This window comes from Siniperca chuatsi, linkage group LG7, assembly GCF_020085105.1.
Source record: "Siniperca chuatsi isolate FFG_IHB_CAS linkage group LG7, ASM2008510v1, whole genome shotgun sequence".
NCBI lineage: Eukaryota > Metazoa > Chordata > Actinopteri > Centrarchiformes > Sinipercidae > Siniperca > Siniperca chuatsi.
Genome location: NC_058048.1, coordinates 440,282 through 458,379, shown reverse-complemented (window position 1 = coordinate 458,379; position 18,098 = coordinate 440,282). Strand labels below are relative to the sequence as shown.

General features: G+C 39.6%; 1 protein-coding gene across 2 annotated transcripts; it reads left to right on the top strand.

The window, feature by feature from the left end:
* The first annotated feature begins 288 nt into the window (after positions 1 to 288).
* kcnj13 (potassium inwardly rectifying channel subfamily J member 13) lies at positions 289 to 16,156 on the top strand. 2 transcript variants are annotated; one of them, XM_044202258.1, is made up of 3 exons: positions 289 to 665; positions 5,684 to 6,246; positions 12,709 to 16,156. In XM_044202258.1, exons 2-3 carry the CDS (start codon positions 5,730 to 5,732, stop codon positions 13,281 to 13,283), a joined length of 1,092 nt encoding a protein of 363 aa, XP_044058193.1. In that variant the 5' UTR covers positions 289 to 665; positions 5,684 to 5,729; the 3' UTR covers positions 13,284 to 16,156. The 2 variants fall into 2 exon arrangements, with proteins under 2 accessions (XP_044058193.1, XP_044058194.1); XM_044202259.1 differs by lacking the exon at positions 289 to 665 and adding an exon at positions 3,686 to 3,888.
* Positions 16,157 to 18,098: the final 1,942 nt, after the last annotated feature.

Here is an 18,098-nt window from a genome sequence, read left to right as displayed (position 1 = left end):
AGTTTAGATGCCAAATGTTTCCAAAGACACCAAATGCCAGACTGAACTTTATCCCTAATATTACCATTAAATGTTATATTTCTCTCAATAAGGGATTAAGATGTGTTATTATTTGATATGACAGGTAACTTCAGAAAACACGTGAATAAAGAAGAAGAAAAGATGGGGACAAACCATGTGGACACAAATACATGCATGTATGCACACATTTTTACACACACAGATGCACCACCTTATCAGCAAACCCAATTTCTCACAGCAGCAGCTGCGGGACACCAACCAGAAACAAGCAGCTCTTTGAATGAACTGTGACAAGGTGTTGTTCTTTTCCCCCCTCCCTCAGTCTTCTGTCTTCCGGGAACACTAATAGGCTCCATGCAGAGTAATGTGACCAATTGAATCATCCTAGCCCCGGAGCTGGAAGCTGTAGATCGGAGGAGCAGAGAGCGCCGCGCTCATTCCGGCTCCCACACCGAGAAAACCTCTCTGGGGTGACACTATCAGTTTCTGTTCGGGACTCCTCTGGGATTTTACACACTGTCCTCCAAGGAACTATTGGCACTCTTTCCATCTGCCTCGGTCCCTTTGCCCACTTGGCAGACCACAGACCAGTTCTTAGGTGAAAAGGTCAGAGGGCCTCTGTTTAGCCCTGACTGCAGCTCTAGGTGAGTACAAACTCCAGCATGTGATACTGGACAGAGCTAAGGCCCTGATACCAGGACAATGAGTGAGTGATCAACTCTGATCTGATCAGTGTTGGTTATCTGTTAAGGAGCCTAAGATAATGTAACTTGTTGAATCCATAATACAAAACAGGATTTGTCAGATGACATCAATTATGTGCACTTTATACACTTTGTTAATCTTTGTTAATTACAATAAATGCAGAAAAGAAATAGTTCCCTAACTGTTTTATCAGCTAAAACCATTTCTACAACCCAGAGGTGGTAAACTGTCTGTGGGTAGTCCAGGTTGTAGATACAACAAAAGGCACAAGGGCATCTGAAAGTCAAGAGAACCATGTTCATTTTTGTCACTAGATCGTCAAATAGATTAGTTTTTCTATTTTAAACATTTATGTTGTGTGATAAAGTGGCGTTAACAGGGAATAGATGAAGTGAACAGCTGCAGACTGAATGTTACATAAACCCCTCTGCACCCCTCTGAGCTGGCGATAAAGAGACATTTCCACTAACTTGCATTCTTAACTTGTACGTTAGCACAGTTAGAGATGGGAAAATGGCTGACTAGGCACCATCACGCGTAGCCATCATTACTAGGAGATGACTGCAGAAAGTCTAAATATTCCACCAGCCTCAGGGACTTCACGCTTCTCGGATCAGTTACACAAAGTGTTGTTTGTTTGCATAGTCATAAATTCAACAACTCACAGGGAGGAAAAAACTGTTACCTTAATGGAATAATACTTCAAGTTGAAGTTATGGATTCAAAAGTTTACTTAAATAAAAGTGAGGACGTGTTCACAGTTACACATTGTCTTTGTGTGTCTTTCACATATGCATATTTTTGATACTTGACTTAGTAAAGGAACATTTCCCCCAAGCATACCATGATCCAGACAAGTACAGTACTTGATATTACATAGGCTACTTTTCTTTGATTGTAATCATTTATAAACTTAGATATGAGTTAAACTCAGTGAAGCAGACATTATTGAAGTAGCATAATACACACGCTGCATTTACAGGAAATCTGCAGAGACTTTATCTTCATCTAGTGTATATACTAAAGCAGAATATAAAAGCTGGAATGTATGAATGTTGTGTGATTGTGTCTGTTTTTGAAGGTTTAAGCTTTAAGGTTAATAACAAGCACCATACACACACTGCAGACTGATCTCTGTCTTTGTCATTACCCTGTCTTCTAAGAATTCACTTTATATATTACGTACGTATTTGCATGAGCACATGTTTTGAAAGGAACATACTGCCACCCAAATTATGTTGAATGAGGAAGCAAACATTTTTAATGAACATATCTGCAAAGTATATATACAATATGTTTTGTGTTGTCATATTCATGACAATACCTATGACACTATGTCATGTACATGTTTTGCCAAATACAGAATAGATGGATATGATACACTGAGAAACATCATACTGTCTTGTAATGTATATAATTCATCCTATTAAACTACCTACAAACCTTGAAGTATTTGGTACTGAACTACCATATACAAGTGCCCATAAACATGGATGACATAATACATATTTTAAGTTCATATAAAGAATTAAATTGGACATTGTACAAGATGTGACTCTTTACAAATCATTTTTCTTGTCTACTTTTTTCCATAATGTTATCCCATACTTACTGACATAGACCAATGTGTTTATTGTACTGTATATCTTAACTTGTTTACATTATTTTCCAAGACTTTATTTGATTTTCAAATAGCTTAACATTAATGAATGCCCTCCAAATTTCCATTTTCATTGTTGAATTGCATTTCCAAAACTAACAAAGGATCCTGTTAAAAATCAAAGTAGAAATAATTATTCAGAAGCATTGGTACCTTAAAGGAATGGCACAAATTTTGGGGGAAAATGCATATTCATGTTCTTTCAGAAAGTGAGATGAGAAGATTGATATCAATCTCATGTCTGTGAGTTAAGTACAGAGATAAAGTCAGGACCATAGACTGTATAAAACATGGACGTAGTGTTCGTGACATCACAAATAGGTTTCTGAAGCATTTTAACATGGGGCTCTATGGGGATTGACTCGCTTTTGGAGCCAAAATACACCTACCAACACCTCTAAAGCTCACTGATTAACATGTTGTATATGAATTGTTTAATTTAAACCATGTATTGTTGAGCAACAGCCGGTCACAGTGACTGTGTGCAGCTTCCTGAAGTCTTTTTGTCACACTGAGGTTGTCACATTTGGTATCGTGCTTGGACCAATCAAAAGTGACCATAACTGGCAACCCATTCTATAGCTGGAGATTCTGAAGAAGTGCTGAGCAGGTAGATAAACAGTTTTTCCTCAAGAAATAGTTTCAGCATGTAACCACCCCAGAAACCACAAATTTGGTTTTTACATTTCTGTTTATATACAGAATAAAAAACAATGTACAACATGTTAATCAGTGAGCTTTAGATGTGTTGGTAATAATAAAAATAACTTTGTTTGTATAGCACATTTCATGCAAAGATGCAGCCCAAAGTGCTTCACAAGACATATCATATCAATAATAAATTGCAAAGGCAATTGGGGAAAAAAGCAAACATAAAAAGTTTGATAAATCAACCTAAATTAAAAGCCAAGTTAAAATTATCTTAAAAATAAAAAGGTCTTTGTTTTAAAAAATATGTTTATGGACTTTGGACAGAGCCAGGCTAGCTGTTTCTCCCTGCCTTCAGTCTTTATGCTAAGCTAGGCTGACTATGTCCTGACTCCAGCTCTGTACTTAACATACAGATATGAGATTAATATTGATATTGTCGTCTCACAAACACAGGAAGCATTGTATAAATAGTCCGTTTTACTGTACTCTAATGTGGTAACTGTATGATCCAGTGACAGGGCTGACAGACTGAGATCCAGTACAATGAAGCCTCAGCCAGCCATATCTCTCATGTGACGACCTTGCTGACTGTTATCAAGCTGCTGTTTCCCCCAGCCTCAGCACAAAGACAAACTTCTTACCAAAATCAACTACACATTCACCCGACACACTCCTTAATACCCTGCTGTTACTTTAGCTTATGTCCCAGATAAGCCCTCAGTTGTTTTGTGTTTGCTTCATAGATGAACACAGAAAGTGGTCTGATGTTGATTATGCTGTCCTTATTTAATGACAACTACTGAACTAACTAAAGATTTTTTTAGTTTTTAGTCACTGAAGACCCAAACCAAGTAAGTTTTTTGTTTGTGTTTTTAAAATTTAAACTGGTTGAAACGTAACCAGGTATTTGAAAATATGTCGTCTTCTGTTGTTGTTAGTGTGTACTTTCCAACAGTGCTACTGTATGATGTTATCGAACATAATTTTAAACTTTTAACATCACTCCTCATGGCCTCACACTGGATTTATGGTTTTGTTCAAACATTAAATCTCTCACTCTCCCTGCTTTTTGTATTTTAAAGCTATGCAAAGTTCACAGCAAATGCATCAAAAGAAGTTGCAAGTGCATAATAAATGCATGTGTAAAATTATGGTAAATGTATATAGTAATTGGTGAACAAGACAAGTGGAGAGCCATGCAGTGCAGTAAGTTTAAAGCTCCCCGCAGATGAAAGACGCATTCCTACACTGCATGTTGCTGTGTTCCTCAGACAGATTCCCAGCTGGGACCTGCTCTAATCTCCTGGCAACAATATTGACATAGAAATAGAAACTCTGACGAGGACAGGACTCTAGCTGTCTGCTTGTCAAGACTGCCTTCACATACATCTGGTGCTCAGAGTTCCTCTATACACATATGTCCTGTCTAAATTAGATGCATGGTGATTCTGTAGATACAGCTTAACCTTGGGATTTTAAAGGAACAGTCCTTTACTGTTTTACCCAGACTTAAATGAAAAGATGGATATCAATTCTCTCTATCCGTCCAGGACTTGTTTAGCGTAGCTTAGCTCAATGGAAATGCTAACCTAGATCTATCAAAAATGAAATGAGTCTAAAAGTCTTGAAGTGAGGCTGAAAGTGTAAAGTTGGTCCTTTTGGTGCTGCTACAGGAAATCTGACAGAGGTGTGGGCTCAAGTCATGACTTCGACTCAAGTCATTAATCTGACGACTTTAGACTTGATTTGACAAATCACAAAGACTTTAACACCAATAACTCATGACTTCTCTCGGACTTTAGCCTTTTGACATGTAATGATATACTCCCCAAGTTGTGACAAAGTGTGTGGATCAGCTCTTCATTTTCCTGACAACTGTTATACTTTGAATCCCTGTGACAGCAACGAATCACATTGGACGAGCAGGAAAAAAAGGTGTGTTTGTTGTCTCTCTGTACCAGCAGAGAGACAACAGATGATACCTCAGATTATTACATACAGATGTAAAGACGTTATCACATAAAGAAGTTATCACGTTCACTGCCTTAGTTTAGCATGTTAGCATGCTAACATTAGTTAATTAGCATTAAACTCAATGTACAGCTGAGGAGGAGGACTTGAATTCTGTACAAAGTTTCATGACAATCCATCCAGCAGTTGTTGAGATATTTCAGTCGGGACCAAAGTGAAATAAGGAAGGTTAATTTGCACATTGTTTATTTACACGGGTAGAAATTTAAAACCAAGACAATTTAGTTTTAGCAGGTAACAGTGGAGCTGTTTCTTGAACAACAACAGCTGACTATAGTTACTGCTCACATCATCTAAAAAGTCCTGTCCTCATTGCCAGGTTTGAGCTCTGAGCTCCCTAACTCTGAGCTAACTTGCTAACAAGATACAACATCAACATCAACATACAACATAAATCAGACAGCTTTGGCGATGTTTGAAGTCTCACTTTTGACATTGCTAGTCAAGCTGTTTCACCATGCTTTCAGTCTTTGTGCTAGGCTAGGCTAGCACATCTCAGATCTACTTCTGTACTGGACACACAGAGATTAAAACTGATATTGACATTGGCTGATAATTTGTGCCTAAAACCTTCCCACAGTCTTATGAAATATCCCTTTTGTCATTTCGTTTCAGAATCATACTCACCTTGACTTACCCTGCTTGAGATCCACCTGCAACCATGACAACCAAATCCAACAGTGGTGTTCTGGGTGGTAAGGCTTCCTCCTCTCCTCTCTTGTCGTCTCCACCCCGCCAGCGCCTGGTCACCAAAGACGGACACTGTGCCCTTCGTCCCCCTTTGTGCCCTTCAGGCTCGTGGCGCGGGGCCTCGGGCAGAGCCTGGCTGCTGGCCCTGCAGGACCTGTGGGGACTGTTGGTGGGTCTGCGCTGGAGATGGGTCCTGCTGGCCTTCTGCGCCTCCTTCCTGGCCCACTGGCTGCTGTTTGCTTGTCTGTGGTACTTGCTGGCCCACCTCAACGGAGACCTGGCTGTGCAGGATCATGATGCCCCCCCACAGGGGCATGTAGTTTGTGTGAAGCACATTACCAGCTTCACTGCTGCCTTTTCCTTCTCCCTGGAGACACAGCTGACCATTGGCTATGGCACCATGTTCCCCAGTGGGGACTGTCCCAGTGCCATAGCACTGCTGGCTGTGCAGATGCTGCTTGGGCTCATGTTGGAAGCATTCATCACAGGTACAATGCCCCTATTCCTAAAGCCTTCTCATCACAAACATCATTAACTTTGAAGTCACAGTCTCAATTATAAGTTTAATGGACACATTAGGAACCAAACTGGCGAATTACCGTATTGGCCAAAAATTAAGAAGCTATTTTTTCTGGACATTACATTTGAAAAAGTGTTATGTTGTCATGTCCGAGGACTATACATTTACATATTCACAACACCAGGTGTGTCAACGTCTGTTTCCCCATCGATTTGTGTTTCCCCTTCCATCAATCTTAGCTCAAACCCTAACCAGTCGACTTCTGTGATGCTTAACCTCAAACAAACCTTCCCTTACCTTAATCTCAAACAGTTATCTCTGAAACACCTAACCATATCCTGACCTAAGACCTAACCCCAACCTCAAAGGGCAGAGCTTTGGGAAACACACGGGGAAACACTGTTTGAAGAGGAAACAGAAAGCGACGTAAGACCTGTTCTTGTTTTACAGAGTGAGATTTTTACATTATGAAAGTGTTGCATTATGGGTTGTTTGTAGCCATAATGTTAAGCCCTAAAAGCATTTAATGAAAGGTTCAAAGGTTTATGAAGCACTGAACCATTATGAAGCAATTGTGCTGAAAATCAATCTGTTTCAAAGCTTTTGATGCAGACAAAATGTGACATCTGCTGGGCGACCTTTGGTATTGCATTTATACATAAAATCCAAGACTATGATGACACAGTGAGTTATTATAAAACTCAAACCTGTAATTTTTGATATTTTGTTCAGTAAAGAATGTATTATAAAAATGAACCACTTGTAAACAGAGTCTACTGCTCTGCTTATAAATAGTGTTGCAGATCTTCCCTTATTCCAAACCATTATGAAACCTCTCTGATATGAGAGTGATGTAACCAGTCTCAGTATGACCTCATTGTTTCTACAATCCTGGCTACAGCCTCTGTAATGAAGACGCTATGTCAGAACTGTGCAGTAATCTGATAATAACGCATACCCTCTGTCATCAGAACAGTGGTGGAAAGTAACTAAGTACATTAACTCAAGCAATGTACTTAAGTACATTTGTAAGGTACTTGTACTTTACTTGAGTATATCCATTTTCTGTTACTTTATAGTCCTATTATATATATTTCTACTTCACTACATTTCAGAGAGAAATATTGCACTTTTTACTGCACTACATTTATCTGACTGCCATATTTACTAAGATTTTACATTTAAAAAACATATGATAAGCTTATAAACACATTGTTAATATTAAACCAGTGGCTTGTGACCTTACAAAAATGCTGTGTGTAGCCCTTTGCCACATTTTATGTCTATGAATTGTTAGCAGTTCCACCAAAGAGACATTTCCCCCCTGAAACATCATACACTTTGAATAACTGTTTGAGGTCCCATTAATCATCTTATGACCCCTCAGATTTATCTGGGTTGAAAACCACTGGACAAAACTGCCTGACTGTATCTAAAGAAGATAAACTAGCTCGACCTCGAACAGCAACAACAGTAAAATGCTGCTTACACATTGATGCATCAGTATTAACAATCTAATAATGTCGTATAGAATAACATATTTTTTTCTGAATTTTTCTGAAGAACGAGTACTTTTACTTTCGGTACTTGAAATATATGATGCTGATAATACATAACTTAAGTAAGATTTTGAATGCAGGTCTTTTACTTGTAATGAAGTATTTTTATGTTCTGGTATTGTATGCATAAAGGCATGGGATGAATTGAGGTTTATCTTTCTTGGTCTTTCTTACTGTGGTTCAGTTCAATTCAGTTAAATTTATATAGTGCCAATTCCTAACAGAATTATCTCATTGCACTTGTCCTATAAAGCAGTTCTAGACCGTACTCTTTATAATTATTTACAGAGACCCAACAATTCCCACCATGAGCAAGCACTTGGCAACAGTGGCAAGGAAATACTTCCTTTTGAGATGCAGAAACCTCGAGAAGAACCAGACTCAGGGCGGGCGGCCATCTGCCCGCTGCCGATTGGGTAGAGAGAGAGAGAGAGCGAGAGAGAGACCAGGTGGAGCATACAGTAGCACAATGCAAATTCCACATAGAATTTTAAAATAATGTAATGGTAGTGGTAATATTGATATTAATAAAATAATAATAGTAATAATCATGATCAGAATTATAATGATAATAATAATAAGACAAATTATAATAATTGTAGCAGCGGGTATCAAGCAGGAACATGGGGGCAGTAGGTGGCCCGCGATCACGGATCCAGACTTTACAGCTATAAAATGAATAAAATAAAATAAAATAAATACCTGCTGAAAGCAACATAAGGAGAAAGGAGAGAGACAAGAAAGCACAAAATTATGGGAGAGAGAAGATGATGAGTTAGTAACATGCAGTAATGGGATAAGAATGCATACAGATAGAGACCAGGAGAGAGTAGAGAGGTGCATCATGGGAAGTCTCCCAGCAGTCTAGGCCTATAGCAACATAACTAAGGGATGGTTCAGGACTCACCTGAGCCAGCCCTAACTATAAGCTTTATCAAAGAGGAAAGTCTTAAGCCTACTCTTACATGTGGAGATGGTGACTGCTTCCCAAACCCAAACTGGGACCTGATTCTACAGGAGAAGAGCTTGATAGCTGAAGGCTCTGGCTCCCGTTCTACTTTTGGAGACTCTAGGATCCACAAGTAACCCTGCACTCTGGAAGTGAAGTGCTCTAGTGGGGTAATAGAGTACTCTGAGCTCTTTAAGAAACGATGGTGCCTGACCATTAAGAGCTTTGTAGGTGAGGAGAAGGATTTTAAATTCTATTCTGAATTTTACAGGGAGCCAGTGCAGATAAACTAATATTGGATATATGATCTCATTTCCCAGTTCTTGTCAGTACACATCCTGCAGCATTCTGGATCAACTGGAGAGGCTTAAGGGACTTATTCGGGCAGCCTGATAATAAGGAATTGCAATAATATTGCCTAGAAGTAACAAATGCATGCACAGAACCTTGCAGAACTCTGTGACTAACTTTGGCATGCATGGCGGATTCATTGTTAACATGTACAAACTGATATCGAACTGATAGATAAGATTTAAATCAGCTTAGTGCAGTTCCTTTATTGGCAATTAAATGTTCCAGTCTCTGTAATAGGATGTAACGGTCAATAGTGTCAAATGCAGCACTAAGATCTAACAAGACTTGATTTGGTGGGATTTGTTGGGTCTCTGTAATAAATATTATAAAGAATACGGTCTAGACCTGCTCTATAGGAAAAGCGCAATGAGATAACTTCTGTTATAAATTGGTGCTATATAAATAAAATTGAATTGAATTGAAGACAAGTACAGAGACAAGTCCATTGTCTGATGCAATTAAAAGGTAATTTGTCATTTTCACCAGTGCTGTCTCTGTGCTATGATGCACTCTTAATCCTCTGACTGAAAATCCTCAAATAAACTATGGCAACTGCTTTCCCAAGGATCTTAGAGAGAAAGGGAAGGTTAGATATAGGTCTCTACTTGGCTAAAACCCCTGGATCAAGAGTGGGCTTTTTAAGAAGAGGTTTAATTACAGCTACTTTAAAAGAGTATGGTACATAGCCTGTTAATAAAGACAGATTGATCATATCTGGTAGTGCTAACTAAGGGTAAAACCTAAGCAGCCTAGTTGGGATGGGGTCTAAGAGAGTTGATGGCTTAGATGAATAAATCGTTGAAGTTAGTTGGAGAAGGTCAATGGGAGTAAAACAAGCAAACTAAATATATATCAGGTTTTACAGCTGTTTCTAAGGTTCCTATCTTTAAGGATAAATCATTGTCGGTTGAGGGCAGGACTTGATGAATTTTGTCTCTAATTAAAATTTTATCATCAAAGAAACTCATGAAGTCGTTACTACTGAGGGCTATAGGAATACATGGTTCAACAGAGCCACGACTCTCTGTCAGCCTGGCTACAGTGCTGAAAAGAAACCTGGGGTCGTTCTTATTTTCCTCTATTAATGATGAGTAGTAGAGTGCTGTGGCATTACGGAGGGCTTTCCTATATGTTTTAAGACTATCTTGACAGACTAAATGAGATTCTTCCAGATTGGTGGAACGCACTTTCCTTTCAAGTTTTTGCAATGTTTGCTTTAATTGTGGGTTTGGGGGTTATACCATGGAGCTAACCTTCTTTGTTATATTATCTACTTTTTTAGAGGGGCAATAGAGTCGAGTGTCGTTCGCAGTGAGCCTGCAGCACTATCTACAAGATGATCAATTTGGGAGGGACTGAAATTAGCATAGGAGTCCTCTGTTATATTAAGACATGGCATTGATTTAAATACAGATGGAATTCCTTAAATTTAGTTACAACACTATAAGATAGACATCTGGTGTGAGTTTTTGCCTAATGGCATGTAGTCCAGTAACAGGAGTTCAAAAATTATTAAATAATGGTCCGATATTGAAGGATTCTGTGGAAAGACTATTAAATGTTCGATTTCAATGCCATATACCAGAACAAGGTTGAGGGTGTGGTTAAAATAGTGAGTGGGTGTATGTACACTCTGACAGAAGCCCATCAAATCTAATAATGAGATAAACGCAGTACTAAGTCTATCATTATCAACGTAAATTAAAAACACCTACAATAATTACTTTATCTGATTTAAGGACTAAACTTCATAAAAACTTGATAGAAATTTAGAATATGGACCAGGAGCACGATACAGTATAACAAATAGAATTGGCTGTCATGTTTTCGAGGTTGAGTGTGAAAGACTAAGAACAAGGCTTTCGAATAAGTTGTAATTTAGTTTAAGTTTAGGCTTGAGTCGAAGATGGCTGCAACTCTACCTCTTCGGCCATTGCCTCGAGGAATGGGAGTATTAATATGACTGAGTGGAGTGGATTCATTTAGGCTAACATATAGTAGTTGGCTGACTTTACAGTCTAACAATATTTTTTAACCTTTTCATCTATCACCTGCACAGTCAAATACTGTACACAGAAACACAGATTCAGTGAATGGAGCTAAGGCAGGGGGTGCACGGTGGCAGAGCGGCTACAGCTCCTGCCTCCCAATAAGGAGATCGTGGGTTCGTGGGTTCGATTCCCGGACCGGACCAACATCACACAATCTCTCTGGGTGGAGTCTGCATGTCCTCCCCGTGTTACTGTGGGTTCTCTCCGGGTTCTCCGGCTTCCTCCCACCGTCCAAAGACATGCATGTGTAGGTTAATTGATAACTCTAAATTGCCCGTATTGAATGAATGTGTGAGTGAATGGTTGTCTGTCCTTGTCTGTGTCTGTGTTCGCCCTGCGACGAGTTGGCCACTGTCCAGGGTGTACCCTGCCTAAGGCCCGAAGTCACTGGGATAGGCTCCAGTCACCCGCGACCCCCTAACGGGGACCAAGCGGTAGAAAATGGATGGATGGATGGATGGAGCTAAGGCAGACTACAAGTGGGGTTAATGTAAGAATTCATCCTCCAACACCACACAGGCCCTTTTTAAAGTGAAAAAAACATTTAAAAACAATTATTTCATGTATGAGAAAGCATTTTTACGAAGCATGCACAACCTTTACAGCCTACATATAAAAAAGTTTGGATGATCACAGGGGGGATGGCCCAATGGCACCCCCTCTCCATTGGGCTGCATTGTAAATCATCGTGATGCTGCTCAGCCAATCAAATCTGGGCATAACCACTGCGAGTCGAGTCAGTGAGTAAACACACACACATGGAGAGTAGAGACGTGACAAAGAAACAATTTCACATGGCGTGCTCTAAAAAGAGAAAAGTAGACAGCAAAAACTGAACTTTTAATCAAGAATGGACAGACATCTTCCCACAGGCAGTTCAAAACCAGTACGTCTCATTTGTTCCAAGATTGTGGCGATTATTAAAAGCAGCAATGTGAAGCACCACTATGAGACAAAGCACAGAGCATCTTTTGAGCAGGTTAACAAGGGGAATGGATTTTGGTCATTTTGCTAACAAGGGGGATGGCAACCCCCCCCAAATCGCCTACTGCATGTAACCACATTGAGCTGTAGCTCTGGTGGTGTAGTGGGTTGGCCATTAATCATAATGTTGGCGGTTTGATCCGCGGCTCCTTCTGACCACATATCAAAGTGTCCTTGAGCAAGTCACTGAAGCCCAAATTGCTTGTGATGTAAAAAAAAAATAGGAGTCACTTTGGACAACACAAGCTGTTGTTTATAACTAGAAATTCAGATTTCAATTGCACTCCTCCTGTTTCTTCTCTGAAAGTACACCTCCATTATCCCATCATCAATTGGACTTATGTGCTAACATGTCACACTTGCCTATTCATTTTGTGCCTCTGGAAGATTTTGTGGTTTTACCTCTGCTGCTATTGTCAGAATCTGATTTATTATGCTACAAATTACTGCAAAGCAGCATGAGACAAACATTTTCAAGTAACAAGTTCAAAACATCTCCTCATATTACATTGTCTCATTGTCTTAACCTTCAGGTGCATTTGTAGCCAAGATTGCACGTCCCCAGAAGCGAGCAGGAGCCATCCAGTTCAGCCCCCAGGCAGTGGTGGGACAACACCAGGGCCAGACGTGCCTCATGCTACGAGCCACCAACCTGCTGCAGCGACCTCTGGTGGATGTAAAGGTGAGTGCTGTGATATACGAGGAGCATGAAGGTCAGGCCCTGCACCAGACCTCTCTGGACTTCCACTTGGATCATCTGGGCCAGCAGCCCTGTCCCTTCTTCATTTTTCCACTCACCTTTTACCACCCCCTGGACCGCCGGAGCCCCCTCTACCCCGCCCTATGTGAGGGCATGTCCAACCACTTTGAGTTGGTGGTCTTCCTGTCAGCCTTGCAGGAGGGAACTGGTGACTCCTGCCAGAAGAGGACCTCCTACCTGCGCCAAGAAATCCAGTTTGACCGTCGCTTTGTCCCCGCCTTGGGGCTGGATGCTCGGGGGAGATACATGGTGAGCACCCAGCACTTTGACACAGCCCACTCAAAGGAGCCTTTGAACAAGGACTGCGTGGTACAGATCAACGGTGATGGCAGTGACAGGATGGAGTAAGGATGCTTAAGGGGAGGCCTCATAGGGACAGTGGGAATTTCTGAGGGATAACTGGAGAGGGTAACAATGGGGCAGATATTTTTGTCAGGAGCTACTTGATTTAATTTGGTATATCTGAATTTAAGAAAACATTTTTAATTAAAACGTATATAAGACATGGATGCTGCTGCAGACGTCCTCAGCTCCTCCCTCCAATCTGATCCCCCACTGGCTTCCAACCCATCAAAATATCCAACTGTGTTGGTTGGAGTGCCTGGCCAGCAGGGGGCACCATCTTTGGGAATTGAGTGTGAACAAATACTGTTTATTACAAGTTGGGTATTATTTTTGTCGCTCTGGCCATCATTACTTTTGGTTTCACCTTTAAATAAAGTGGGAGCTAATTTGGCATGACTGTTGTTATGTCTTGTGATCTGACTGCTTTGAAGTGTTGGACCTAATTTCAGCAATGTCCCTGCATTCTGAGTACAATGTTATCATACCTGATTGAACTGATGGCCAGAGTTACGAAAACAAAACTGTTGTAATAAACTGCAGTTTTCTTTTAAATTTAATCAAAATGAATTTGCATTTCATTATTCTTACTTTTTGTGTGAGGTTTTGTAACTGGATTGAGTATGATCAAGCTATATTTGAAAATATTTAGGTCATTTGTGGTGGCACAATCAATTTCAAATTCAGTTCCAGTAATCAATATTTTATTAACACTGAATCAAATGACTATGTGTAACATGAAAGTGGGCATTCATAGTGATGGCTCCACAGAGAATTATGACTCTACAGAGATTTTTAGTGTCTTTCAGCTCATTGTTTAGGTTCTGAAGCACATTTGGTGTTTGGTTCAGTCTCTCCATTCTCAACAACCTGGTTTCCAGCAGCAGCAGGCAGCTGTTTTCAGCAAAAAAGCTCTAACTGTGACTGAGACTAGCTGGCGAACATAGTGGAACATTTAGCTGCTAGAGTCAGATATTTCCCTTGGCACAGACCAAAAACAGTGCTAAAAGAGAGTGAATATTGGACTTACATTCATCAGGTGGACACAAACACCACTACACATTAATGATAATGTTGCTCTGATTTGTTAATATGTGACAGTTGTGTACTGTCAGCGTGTTCTTCTGCCCCAAAGTGGCCAAAAAAAATTGATGTAGCTTATAAAGCCCCATGTGTATTTGAACATTTCTGACATTGTTGACAATATTTTGAAAAATACTATGATCACATAAACATTTTACACATAGGGGGTTTTAGAAAAACAAACAGAGAGATTTATCTACAAATGAATGAAGACAGTTTTCTCTTCTCAGTCCCTGGATGTAGTGTCTCAGAAAGTTGTATCCATCACAGTTTGAACTTGAAATTTGTATACCTGAATTTATTGAAATTTAGTTTGATCAATTCAGTTTCACAAAAAAAATATATTTTCCAAACTTCATATACAAGTTAGGAACAAATTCCAAATTAAACCATGTCTTGTGTACAATTTCAAATTCTGAACTACGAATTCAGATTCACCACATTCAGATCTAATAAATATCTGCCCATAGGTTATCAGCGAGACTAAATAAAGGGTAGGACCAATTATGATAGGAGTAAAGATGAATGGAAATTACAAGGTTGGCAGATGGAGTTGGGGGTAGTCAAAAACTTTTTTATTTTCTAACTTCTATAATCAGCACATTATGTCACACTTGAATTCTCCACAATGTGGCACGTGGTGCAGTTTTTAGCAAAGAGATTCTGGGTTTGAACCTGGCTGACCGGCTGGGGCCTTTCTGTGTGGAGTTTGCCTGTTCTCCCAATGCCTGTGCAGGTTTCCTCACACAGTCCAGAGACATGCAGATTAGTTTAATTGGTGATTCTTAATTGCCCGAAGGTGTGAATGTGAGTGTGAATGGTTTTCTGACTCTATGCGTCAGCCCTGTGATTGACTGGCAACCTGTCCAGGGTGTATCCTGCAACTCACCCATTGTCAGCTGGGATCGGCTCCAGACCACTGTCCCCACCCCCAATGAAACTGAAGTGAATATTTTCCACTTTGTGAGAGAATTATTTTTGGCACAGAAGGTCAGTTTAAGTTGACAAGCCTCAGCACCAGCCCTGTAAAACTGAATGTGAAATTAGCAGGTATGGCAGGTATATTGAAAGTGTTGAAAGAGAGTACCAATAAGGAAGGGACAGAGTGCAACAACTCTTCTGTCATCTCTATAAAAGGGCATTCATGTTGCTGATCAATGACTTCTTCTACTGATGTTTGTGGACTAGCAACAGAATTGAAGGATTACACTGTAGAATAGCAACATGACCTGACAATTACAACAAACCATCAGATGGTTGTAATTCCACTGTCAATATTAAGCTGCTAAGGTTATTCATTGGAAGCCTTTTGAAACAAAGACATCCATGTCTTAAAGTGAGCTATCTAACATTAGACTGACCTGAAAGAAATGACATATGGCTCATTAGTGACTGATATAATGATACTGACTGCTGATTGATTTGTAGATTAATGCCTTTATTTTGAAAAATCATTGCCTAAATCATTATGCAAAGCAGAAATTAATGTATTATGTTCAATTTGTACAATAATAAATGTCTCTAGATTTAGCAAAGAAAGTTAGGAGGTTAGAAAGAAGTCTAAATGTTGTAGAAAATAAGTCTTTGTATTTGGAGTATTTTCCTTTAAAGGCTGTTGATATGAAGATAATCACTGTGTTATCTATGTGGTTGAAAAGAAATCATGTAGCAATTTCAGGCATGAGAGGAAACGTTTCACAAAATGTGATTGTGAAGGATGAGATCTCAGTGTATCTCACATGCTCCAATACCTTTGTACAGTGTACATTACATGAAATAAATATTTTCTAAACAAGCTTGGAAGTGAGAAGGACCATTATTTAATTTAGCTTGTGGACTCGTGAACTCCTACATCATAGTTACCATGGTGACTAACAGTTATAGATACTGTACTGCAGGGCTATTCAATAACAAATTCAATTGGGCCAGATTTCAAAACCAGGAAATGTAGATGGCCCAGACATTTTCAGTAGCCTAAACCGTTTTTTTAGTTTTTGGTAATGACAAATTTTAAACAACTGCAAATGAATGTAGTAAAAAATAGCAGGCGTTTGGAGAAGGCAGTAAAATAAACAAATACTTGCCAGTTCAGGCAGGGTTAAACTGACGGTTCAGCGTTGACAGAGACATATTTTCAGTAGGGCACTTCCCTACTTGACTTGACTGTCAATAGCCAGATGTTTTGAAAAGCTACTAAATGTGGTATGAACTCATATGAGAAAACGTTGATTTGTGAAAGATATGATTGGCGGTGTCGCTACATCCGTAAACATCCTGCCCGATCGGTACTGTGCATGTGCAGCTCTCAACAGAGATCAGAAGGAAGCGAGATGGCTCAATCATAAGTTACTTCCATACACTATATATGTAGTGTACTTATTTTGTCAAATATCAGATTTATGTATGCTGGGCCACTCGAAGGTTGATTCTGGGCCGGATGTGGCCCGCGGGCTGCCAACTGAATAGGCCTGCTGTACTGCATGGAGGACTTGTGCTTCTCCATGCTGGTGTAAGGCTGTACTACACATCTGTGCTTTGACTGAAATCGTCTTTAAATATATCAGTAACGTCCATTTGATTATTGTCTTTAAGTGATCAATAAATAGGCCTAATCCTGGATCCAGTGATCCTGCTGTTGACTTACAACCTGTCACACTATGGCTTTTAAGTAGTCTTAAAACCCACACCTACATAAAAAACAGGCGCGTGCATGTGACACAACTGCACAGAATAGTATTTGTGAGCGGAAAACCATCCTTGCAAGGGAGCATTTCTGCTCTGCATGCACAAATGCAGTCCCGCAAGCACGGGGCTGTAAGGTATGGAAAGCCCAAAGTGCCACTAAACGCCTCTATTTCCCCATGATTTACATTAAAACACTGTTTTTCACATCATTTTATTTGTCAAAAACAGCGCCATTTTCGACGCTTTAGTGAGCTGCCATAAAACGCAGCTTTTCACGCCGTTGACAACCCGCCAATGCGCTTGTCATGGTGTTTTTCCTTATGGTAATGAGTCCTTCCTTTTGTTCTGCATAGCCAGTAAGTTTAAAGTTTAAAGTTTCTTTAACCAATCAGTGAAGAGTAAAGACAGACCAAAGCAATGCATCAATGAAAAGTGCCTGCCATTGTTATGTTGTTGATCTGTGTTGTCTTTGTGAATTGTACAGTATTCCGGATTCAGAGGATTAAATATTGATTTGCCTGAGAATGTAATCACCTTGCCTGCCTTCATTGTCTTTTAAAATAACCTGTATTAATCATAGTGTAAATATAACTGTATTGGGTTGTCTGTCACTGCAAGAGTTGGGCAAGGCTATAGCTTGAATTTTACAGTTTACAGAGGATCAAATATTGATTTGCCTGAGAATATGATTACCTTACCTTCTAAAATAACCTGTATTAATCATATTGTAGTGTAAATATAATTGTATTATCTTTTTAAAATTACCTTTATTAATCGTTTTTGTATGAATGTAACTGCACTTGACTGTCCCTGAAAGTGATAGCTACTCAATTCCAAATTACTCTTATAACAGGTATCTGACAGTAGTGTAGTGGTCTGTGTGGGGTCTGTGTGTGGGCTCTGCAGTTGAGAGATAAAGATTCAAAACTCATGCTCACACATACACACACATACATATAAAATTAATACAACAAAGTGGTTCTCGGACTTGTATACAAAGTGGCTTCACAAACACTGCAGCATTTTCTGCTCGTATTTCATCATATACTTCGG

Bases quoted from the DNA above. Each gene is read 5' to 3' on its own strand.
- kcnj13 (XM_044202258.1), top strand. From the start codon at position 5,730: ATGACAACCAAATCCAACAGTGGTGTTCTGGGTGGTAAGGCTTCCTCC. The intron at 6,247-12,708 runs GTACAATGCCCC...CTTAACCTTCAG, and splicing joins GTTGGAAGCATTCATCACAG to GTGCATTTGTAGCCAAGATT.